Raw genomic sequence first — 10,751 nt, forward strand, 5'->3', positions numbered from 1 at the left:
GGGCACTTTGGACAGCATAAGACCACCCACTTGCTGACAAGGGAATTCTGGTGGCCACGAGTTCGCGCTGATGTTGCCCGCTATGTCAGCTCCTGTGACGTCTGCCGACGGGCCAAAGACATCCCAGCCAAACCCTCAGGGTTGCTGCAGCCCTTGCCCACATCTTCAGGACCCTGGGATACCATCTCGATGGACTTCATCACGGAACTTCCACGCTCCAAGGGTCAGACTTGTATCTGGGTGGTCGTCGACCTATTTACCAAGATGGCCCACTTTGTTCCGTGCCCGAAACTCCCCACAGCTCAGGAGACGGCCCAGCTTTACCTGCAACACATCTTTCGTCTGCATGGACTCCCAGCCCATCTGATCTCCGATCGGGGCCCTCAGTTCTCCTCTCGGTTCTGGCAAGCCCTCCATTCCAGCCTGGGTACTCGAGTGCACCTGTCCTCGGCCTACCACCCACAGACAGATGGCCAGACAGAGCGCACCAATGCCACGCTAGAGCAATATCTCCGCTGTTACACCTGTTACCAGCAGGATGACTGGACCACTCTATTGCCCCTAGCGGAGTTTGCATACAACAACGCGGTCCATTCATCCACCCAAATGACCCCGTTTGCTGCAACCTACGGGTACCACCCTCGGTTCCTCCCAGCGATCCTACCACCCACGAATGTCCCCGCCGTCGATGCCTACCTGCAAGAACTCCGTGCCAGCCAAGACTTGCTCCGAGAGCAGCTACAGCAAGCCAAGGAGGCATATAAACGGGCTGCGGACCGAAAGAGGCAAGAAGGCCCTCCAGTGCAGCCGGGGGATCAGGTGTGGCTCTCAACTCGCTACCTGCGCCGGCCTGGTCGGTCTCACAAGCTGGATGCACGGTTCATTGGACCCTACCCCGTCGTTGAACAAATAAACCCCGTCGCCTTCAGGCTCCAGTTGCCACCCCACCTCCGCATTCACCCCGTGTTTCATCGCTCCCTCCTTGTTCCGGCTGCACCCCCTGACCCAGCTCGGACTCCTTCCCCACCGCCGCCACCACCAGTGTTGGTGGATGACGAGGAAGAATATGAGGTGCGCCAGATCCTGGACTCCCGGTACCATCGTGGAGGCCTCCAGTACCTGGTGGACTGGGAGGGATACGGCCCAGAAGACCGGTCTTGGGAGCCCGAGGACAATCTTCATGCCCCGGACTTGGTGCACCAGTTCCACAACGACCACCCCGACCTTCCAGGTCCCTCGACGGAGGGGGGCCCTGGGGGGGGGGGATAGTGTCATGGGTGCTGGGGACCCTTCAGAGGAAGTTGAGTCTGATGAGGAAACTGTGCCCCTGCCACCTGCACCAGTGCCCCTGCCTCCTGCTGGAGAAGATCCCAGCCCCCCTGCCTCGCCCTCTCGGGTGGCTCGTGTGCGTGACTGCCTCCGGCAGGACCTCAGGGATCGGAGGAGGGCGGCACGCTCACAAGCAAGACGCTCCCTGAGCCCTGAGTTCTGAGAGGATTCTGGCCCTTCTAAGAGCAAGGATGCTTGAGTGGTAACAGGATCCTGGCTGCCTGCCTGAGCCAGCAATTAGCCCAAACGGGCAACAGCCAGCAGAGGGCTATATAGCTGTGGGCTTTGGGAGGAAGCTTTGTGGAAGCAACTAGTCATCTCCCTGACATTCTAGCATCCACTCCGGCTTGACTTTGGTTCCTGACTCCCTGACTTTGGCTTTGGACTTCTGGACTCCCTGACCTCGGCTTCTGGACCTCAGACCTGCGATACTTCTACAGTGATTCGGATTTGGCGCCTCGGACCCTCCTGCTTACTGGCTACAGACCTCGGACTGCCTCTGGACTTTGCCTGACCCGGCCCCAGCCGTGACATAGCTCCTGTGCGATTGAGCAAGCCTTGCAAACAAGCTGTTATGCAGAAGGAAGCAAGAGATAGGGAGAAGGAAGCAGATGACAGCCAGTTGCTCGGGGGCCTGATAGGAGCCCTCTGGGGGCCTAATTCAGTCCCTGAGCAGCATGTTTGACACCCCATCTTTGCAAAGAAAGCTGACCTGGATCCAGTTAAGGTGATGCTTATTTTGCTGAGGAACATAAGGCATTTGTTGCTGGATCAGACCAAGATTTACCTACTCATGATCATTCAACACAACTTAGTTATGTATTATGTGTTCAAAGTTCCTGGATATGGACGTTTGCTTTATAGATTCTAATGGAAAAAAGTAGAGTACACCAGACTGAAATCAGCCTGATCCAGCTGCAGACTGCCCAGTAATTCTTCTGAATTTCTGCATTAGTGTGAATCAAAATAGAATTAGATTGTATTGTCAGGATCTCAAGACCAGCTTAGGAATCTGTCACCCGTGGCCCCCTATATGTGGATAGCTAAATCCATGGATTGGGGCCACATGGAGGCTAAACAGATGTTTCTGCAAACTTAGGGGACCTCAAGGTTTGCAGAAAAACCTGACTTTCAAAAAACAAGGGGGGGGGCTTAAATTCCTCCCCAAATAATAAAAAAAAGTTCTTTGCACAAGTGCAGCGAATACACCTATCTTATGGTGCCTGGGAGCTACGCTGGACCTGGTGACAGCTTGGTGTAGCAGCCCAGGAGCCAAAGATGAGGAAAATAGGGGAGCAGCCCAGTAGCTATGGGGGGGGGAAGGCTGCTTGATTAAACCTCCCTTTCCCTATGTAGGGCCCCTCCATTGGAGGGCCTCCACGACCCGTGGAAAAGGGAGGGAGAGCGAGAGAGAGAGAGCGCAAGATGAGAGAGTGAAAGCAAAAGACAGCGCGAGAACAAGAGTGGCAGCAAGAGGGTGGCAGTAAGGGGGAGAGCAACAGCAGGCGAGCGGCAGGGGGGGCGGCGAAGGAGAGAGAAGCAGAGAGGGGGGTAGTGAGGGGGAGAGAGCACATAACAGCAAGGGGGGAGAGTGCAAGATAAGAGAGCAACAGCGAGGGAGAGAAGCGAGAGAGAGAATGGCAGCGAGAGGTGGGGGGACAGGGAGAGTGACAGCAATGAGGGAGAGCAGAGAGAGTGTGAGAGCTGGGGCTGGGCTGGCTGGCTGGCTGCTGGAGGGAAGAAGCAGCCAAGCACCCCCCCCCCCCCATACACACACCCAAAATTTTTTAGCTCCCGGGTCTCTCCACCCAAAATTTTCTGGTTATGGGGCTGGGGGTGATATGTTTCTTTCCCCTGTGACTTTCATAACCCTCCACCCCACTTAGTAGGGAAGAAATCCTTGCTACCCTGCCACCGAGGCAGCAGCCTACTGCCTGCTTGCTGGAAGGTAGGTGGGGGTGGAGGTAGTGGAGTGCCAAGGGTTGGGGGTAGGTGGGAAGAGAGCAAGGGTGGGGGTAGGTGGGAAGAGCTGCAAGGGTGGGGATGAGGGAAGTGTCAAGGGTAGATGGGGGGGAGAGAAGCAAGGGTTGGGTAGACTAATGGAGAAAAGGCAAGGGGGCAAAAGGGATGGGGGGTAGGTTGACAGATATGGGGAAAGGGAGAAAGATAGGAAATGGGTAGGTTAACAAAAGGCAGGGGTAGATTGGCAGAGAAGGGATGGGAGGCAAAAGAGATGGAGGCAAGTTGACAAAGAATGAGAGAGAAAGAAGGAAGAATGTTGGAGAAGGAAGAGAAAAGGAAGCCAAGAGGTGGAAGGGATGTACTCTCCACAAGTTTCCTTTGGGTCCCCACTTGTCTATGTACTAATTAGTGATGTGTGTCCTCCATCTGTGGATACTTAAATCCACAAATCGGGGCCGCATAGATGCTTAACATATCTTTTAGCAAACTTGGTTGATGTCCCAGATATGCAGAAAAATCTAAAAGCTCAGAGAGCACATGTACTTGAAGCAGGTTAGCAGTGATGACACCAGGGAGCCACGCTGGGTCCTTCAGTAGCTGTGCAGCCCAGAGCTCTGTCCTGGGTCTGGTTGCGGCATAGCCCCGGAACCACTCTGGGCCCAGTGGTGCTGTCCATCAGACTGGGCCCAGTAGCAGCTGCCATTGCAGCCCTGGAGTTGCGCTGGTCCTGCTGGCAATGGAAATGCAGGCCGGGAAGTCATGCTTGATGCAGGCCCAGAAATCCTTGCTACCCTGTGTGTAGGGGGAGTAAATCCCCTCCCCATGAGTATCACAGGCCTATACTTGTCTGTGCATAATGTCCATTCCCTTCCTCCATAGAACTCTGGGAACTGTAGTCTGTGAAAGGTGCCTGAGTCCACAACACACTACTGTGTGGGACTGGATTTTTCTTATGCCCCACGGGCACCCTCTTAAACTCACCCCCAGCTGTACTACATGGTGTGACTCAGGAGGCTGATGGGGGACATGTTGAAAATTAGCATTTTCCATTGGCTGTAGATCTCTGCTCCCTGTTTTACTCTCCCATTTCCTCTTCCTTTGTCGCCTCCCCCCCCCCCCCCCCCCCCGCCCCGAGCTTTCCATTCCCTCACACTGCTCTGGTCTCCTCATATTTCCTTTACATCCCCACCGCCTTGCATTATACCTTTTGATCTCCCCCATCCCTTCTTCCCCAAGCACCCCATATCCCTTGTCACCCCCTTAATTGCCTCGCCCCCATTCCCCAGCCTTGGCCCTCTGTGACCTTCTGTGATGACTGGCCACTTTCTTCCAATCCCCATCCCACACCTTCCTGTAGCCCTCGGAACTTGGTTGTGATGTGAGTTGCTAGCGAATAGCTGTGCTGGACCATGTGCTTCTGTTGCAGAGGAAGCCTGGGAGGCACAATGAGGACCTGAGGCCATTTCTTTGGCGTTCCCCCTCCCCTTCTCCTGCAGTGTCTCTTACCAGTACCTTCTTTTTACACAACACACACAAATAAATTGATTGTCTCTTCTTTAGAAAGGCTGATGCCGCAAAATAAAATCTCAATGGAAAGATTTGTGCTGTTATTAACAGTGGCAAGGTTGGAAGAACCACATGATGCCCTCAGTCAATGACTGGAGAATCCGGCTCTGGGACTATTTTATGCTTGGGGAAATAGCCTCTTACAGTTCTCCAGCACACACACCCAAATCCCATGAAGCCTTCGTGAAGCTATGGTTACATACCTCTCTGACCTTGACATTTTGGCAAAAAATTTTTTAGCATAATCTGACGTTTTTCTAAAATCAGTGACACTCGTTTACTGCATTTTGTCTTTATTGTGTAGATTTTTGTTTGTTTCCCCCCTTTCGCCTTCACCCTCCTTTTCTGAGCAGTTAGCTCACCCTGTGCATTCCAGGCATTCTATAAGCTGAGCCTCTTTTGAATGTGTCAGTATGTATTCTCTGTGTAAGGAGTTTATTTTGCAACTTTTTATGTTGATCATATTGTATCTGCTTCTTGAACTTCGCCTGTCTGAATCTGATAATGGTATAGATGTGTTATAGATTTTTGTCTGGGGAGGAGGGGAGGTTTAAAGGGTTAAGATTTTGTGAATATTTGACTGCACTTGTTGTATATCGGGTTTTTTTTTTACTTTAATTAAAAAGAGAGAATTAAAAAAAAAACGAATCTCAGAATCTTGACCCCGTGTCACTAACCCACTTTCCCTCCACCTCGGGATGCGTGCTCGATCCCGGCCTGTTCATGGTCCCCTGAGCTCTAAGCAGCTGTGCTGGAGGTGCCCAAGTTCTTGTCCTTCGCCTTACTAATCTACTGGTAGTTTCCCCGTTTCTGTTGCTTTGATTCTGAGGAGATGTCAGGCTTCCCCTCCACTTTACTCTCCTCCCCTTCTCCTGCTTCCCAGAGGCTCCCCAGCCCCTCAGCAACGGATGCTGCAGAATATCTGCGCCCTCTCCCTCTAGGCAGGGAATTGCTGTGAAGCCTGGTGGGCGGAACTAGAGGCTGTCCCTCACTCAACCCCATTCCTCTTCCTTCTTTCTCACCCTCCTTCTGCCCCAGGCTCAAGGTAACCCCTGCACACCTCTCGTTCCTTCACCCCTTCACTATCCCACCCATTGCCCCTCCAGCCTTTCTCATCCCCTCAGATTTTCCCTGCCTGTCATTCTTTCTCTGCCCAGCACTGCCAGTGCCTCCTTGCTTTCCAAGGCCCCCATGATCCCCTGAGGCACCTCTGCAGAACATGAGGTGGACGCCACACTAGCTGTGCAGGTTGCTGAGGCAACCCAAACAGCAGTTGAGCTCCTGTGAGAAATGGGATGTGGTTTTGGTTGCCTCAGCAACCTTGGCAGACACCAAACCATCTGCCTAGCATTCATCAGCAGAGGAAGTCACTTCCGTCCAGCCACATCTTGATAGTGGGACTTGAGCCGGATGGCATGGCCCCATATTCCATTGCAGCGCCTCAACAGAAAAGCCAGTTCCACTGAGGCCTTGTGATGCAACGTGAGCCCCTGCCCACCCACAAGGTTTCTCAGGCAACCAAAGTGGTACTCAAAGCTTTCACAAGAGTCAGGATGACATTTTGGGCACTTGAGAAACCTCATTGGATTGGGCAGTCTCTCATCTGCATGCAGTCATCCCTTTTGGCATTTCCCCCCTAATCAGTGTGCAGTTGATGAGGGAAAACAATATTTTATATGGGAGCTGCTCCAAGTTTATAGAGTCCACCCTCACTTTCATTCCAACCCTTGTTGCACCTGTACATAGGGGCCAGGACTTCACTCGTAGATTCAGAGATCATTGTCAAGTCATTTACAGTAATCTGGCGGGTTTGATTTCTGAAGAGGGTTACTACAGTTTGTCTTGTGGAGATAATAACCCTGAATCATTTTCTGGCCGACTCCATGCAACTTACTTGTCAACACAAACAAAACTGATGGCTGGATGCACAAATGCCTGCTTAAGCTAAGAGTGGGCTTGTGCGTCCCGATTTAGATTCCACTGATAAAATTGGAACACTGTGTATGTTCAGATGCACAACTGATTTACACGTGCAGATCCGTACTTAAGGGGCATGCAAGACACTCCATCAGGATATTCCAAGAATATCCAAAGGCATGGAATGGAAAGAAAGAAAAATGGAAAACAGGTTTCTCGTGTCCCTAATTAGTAGAACAAGAGAAGGATCTATGAAGACTTGCAAATGGAAGGGAAATGTCATCTTCCCCATCCTTGGTTTTTTCCTCTCTTTTCCTGTTGTTTTTTTTTATTTTTTCCCCTGTTTCTACTTCCCTCCCCAACATATACACTGGTCTCACTCTTTTTTTCATTCTTGCTCAGTTTTCTTTTTGTGCATTCTGTCTTTCCTGCCCCTTTGCTTTGCCAGTCTACTGTATTGATTTCTTTGCTGCTCCCCCCCACCCCCACCCTGTGTGGAAGTTCTTTCCTCTCTCTGAACACTCCTTACACCTGCCTGATCTGGGTTTTCCTTCCTCCCTGCACTCAGTGACCTGCTCCATCCTCTTTTCAGCCTTGTTCCATCCATTCAGCCTCCCAGCATGGCAAAGGAAGGTGGAGAAGGAGGTTGGGGTGGGGAGGAAAACCATAGCCCACTGTAGCATCTCCCATTGCCTGCTTGCGGCAGAGCATCTTGGATTGCTACAGCAAATTAATGTGCTGCCAAAACTGCTTTTAAAAAGGGTTTTCTAAAAAGCCCCTGATTTTTAATAGCATGCGGTGTTTTTCTTTATAGAAAAATATACCTTAATTCATATATTGGAGCCATCTGTGGCTCTGATAGACATGAGTATTTATACATTTTAGTTGTGTCTTTTCTGACCACACATGACACATGAATTCCATGACTGGAACTCATGATGTAAAGTCACCAAGCTCCAAGTGGGGTCTGGAGAACTGGAGTGACAGCTGATCTCCACTTCCCTTGGCATTATACCATCCTGAGGTCCCTTCCCACCCAAACCTCCCCTCCCCAGGCGTTGTCCCCAAATCTCCAAGATCTCTCCAACCTGGTGTTCGCAACAGGTTTTCCTTTCAGCCTTAAAAAAGCAGCTGAAGTATGAAAACAGGGAGATCTTTAAAACATGGCAAGCTGGAAAAAAAAAGAGTTGTTTGAAGAGAAACTTAACTTTATTTAAGTAGTAAAATACTGCCTTTTGCACAATGTTGCTGAGTATCATGAGACCACTTCACACTTCCAGGTGAAAAGTACCTGGGTGATGTGCGAATGGTGGTGTAAGTGTATGATGTGTGAATCTGGGGTCATAAAGGCACTTTGAATTGTGTCGTTACACAAGACACATTTTTCCTGATACTTGTGAAGCTCAAAGTACATAATGTTGCTGCTTTGGTGTTCCCTATAAAGTGATAACCGTCTCGTTAGGCTTTTTGCACAGCCTGATTTGATAGCCGCTGGATAGCATGGAAGCCAGCTGATGTTTCTAGAACCTGCAATGCACTCTTCATTGATCCCCCCTTTGTGTTTCTGTGTTTTAATTTGATGCCTTATTGATCTGTATTCACAGCAAACTGTCTAAAAGGTCGGCCCAACCTGGCTTCGCCTTGGCAGGTGGGACGTCATGCTGGTGACAGATGGGATTTCTTAAACTCTAGGATTCTGAATTCTGGTTTTCTTCTTCTGACTTATGCAGGGCCGCATCTGCAGGAAAGCCGGGAAGTCAAAAAAGTCCTTCAGCCGTAAAGAAGCCGAAGCAACATTTAAGAGTCTAGTGAAGACCCATGAAAAATATGGGTGGGTCACTCCTCCGGTGTCTGACGGCTGATGATGCTTGCGATCTGCCCATCAGACGCTAAATGAGACACCAACTAAAAGCGAAGTACTCTGACATCTTCTCAATGCATAAACACACATCCATCCTTTTTCTACTTCAGCTTCTGTTAGATGTCATGAATGTCATGGAGACATCCAAATTATTTATGAACAGATCTGTTTAAGGGGGGGAGGGAAGGGAAATGCTGTATAAGATTATATTTTGAAACTGGCAAAATGATCAGATTGATCATCCTTTGAGTCACTTTAGAGCAGATGTTGAGATTGTATTGCCTCTGCCCCTTCTCCATCCAAGCCCTCCTCCTGTTGCTGCCGCTGCCGCTCCTTCCTCTGGCTCAGCAGCACCCACCAGCCGTACTGGAACTTTCATCTGCCATCGTCTCATTAATTTATATGTGAACAAAAAAAATGAAGCTGTTTGTATTTAAATAGGGAAGCAAGTGCATTGCAGATTCATTTTTGCTGTGCTGTTTTTAAAATTTGTGTTTCCAAACAGGTCAACCTAACTTTGAAGATGTGTTTCTTTTGTGTGGAGCTGTGGTCTGCCGTGGCTGAAATTCAGGCCCCATCTGTGCTATGTAACATGACCTTTGGTTTCCTTAAAAACAGAAAAACAAGATTCTAGCAAAGACACAAGCCCTAGTAGTAGAAAAAGAGAAGAAAAGTACCCAGCTGGTCGAAGGGTGCTAGCTCTGGTGACACTGTGGTGTGCAGTCACTCAAAGCAAGAACAAAAAATACAGGATCATGTGGAGGTCAAAATGGTTTTGGGACCCAGATACATCCGAGCCAAAGGGGCAGCAAGGGGCTGGTGGCCGAAGTAGCACTCCTCTTCCTAGTGGAATGAGGTACTTTAAGAACTGCATATATATCTGTCAGGCCCTGCAACTGCCAAACAAAATAAAATGAGAGAAAATCAAAAACTAAACTAACAGTACTCAACGGAAAAAAGAGAGATGGACCAGTTACAATAGCTAAGTTAGATTTTTAAGGCCCTTCTATGACTATTTGCATGCCTGGATTCTCCCCCCACCCCAACACGATAGAGATGTCACATCCTTCCAGCCCAGGGTCAGAGAGAATCGACTACTATATAAAGGCTCGGGAGGGCTGTTAAAGATTTATGTTCCTGCTTCTACTTAACAGGTTTTTAAGACTGCATATAATGTTCCTATGAACATGAAGGATGAACTTGGAAATGTGGAACCTGACTGTGTTGGACTCATTCTGAATAAAATCAACCAAACCATCTGCTGCCTTTTTGGTCATTCTTTGGAAGAACCACTGCAGAAAACTAGAACCTTAACAGACATTTTTGTTTTGAATAATATACACTGGAATATTTTTGATCATAAAATGCAATGACAGTCAGAAAGTTACAGCACACCTTCAGCGTGACTCCTAGAGGTCCAAAGGACTTTTGTAGGACTGTATGGATGGAACTGAGACCAGGGGTTGTGCTTTTTTTTAAACCTCACCCTGCACAAAAGCAAGATCAAGCTTTAGTGATGAGGATCTGTGTGAGAGAGAAACACCACCTGGGGGTGGATTGGCCTCCCCAGCTTCAAATGATGGGTTTGCCACTACTGCAGCATATTGGAGGCTCTTGCCCCATGCGTGGTGGGCAGGTAGCTGCCACTGGGAGCAAACTGGCTGCACTCGGTTGGGGGGGGGAGCAGGGGGCAAGCAGCCACCATAAACAGGCCCGTTTTTGTTCCTTTCCTCCCCTTTGTTGAGGGTGTGGGGCTGATGGCAGGGCCCTGTCCAGAGCTGTTTGTCCTTCTCAGTCTGCCCTGGCACCACCAGCACCCGTAGAATTCGGTTTGCTGCTACAGTCACCGCTGTCGAAGAGACAAGCCACTGACCAATTTTAAACATCCAAGGAAGTAGAAGGAAGATGGCCGTGATTGTTATGAACTCAAGCTAAACTTTTTCTGTGCTCCTTTGCACCCTGGTCCTAGTTCTTGGTTGCATTTGTACAAGATCCAAGAGAGAGTTACTACCTTGCTGGATCAGGGGAACAAATAAAATGAATTTTAACAGGGATAAATATAAATTAGAAGTAGGAAAAACCAAATGCATCTTTATAGGATGGGAGAGACTTGTCT

At 49.5% G+C, this 10,751-nt stretch overlaps 1 protein-coding gene across 1 annotated transcript in view; it reads left to right on the plus strand.

Moving 5' to 3' along the window:
* UBE2QL1 (ubiquitin conjugating enzyme E2 Q family like 1) overlaps nucleotides 1-9,894 on the plus strand; it is a 28,925-nt gene extending 19,031 nt beyond the window's left edge. The window contains exon 2 of the mRNA XM_060254149.1: nucleotides 8,505-9,894. Coding sequence (XP_060110132.1) covers nucleotides 8,505-8,636 — 132 coding nt within the window. The 3' untranslated portion in view covers nucleotides 8,637-9,894. The remainder of the gene's footprint in view (nucleotides 1-8,504) is intronic.
* The last annotated feature ends 857 nt before the right edge of the window (nucleotides 9,895-10,751 follow it).

The sequence above is a fragment of the Heteronotia binoei genome, chromosome 14 (assembly GCF_032191835.1).
Source record: "Heteronotia binoei isolate CCM8104 ecotype False Entrance Well chromosome 14, APGP_CSIRO_Hbin_v1, whole genome shotgun sequence".
Taxonomy (NCBI): domain Eukaryota; kingdom Metazoa; phylum Chordata; class Lepidosauria; order Squamata; family Gekkonidae; genus Heteronotia; species Heteronotia binoei.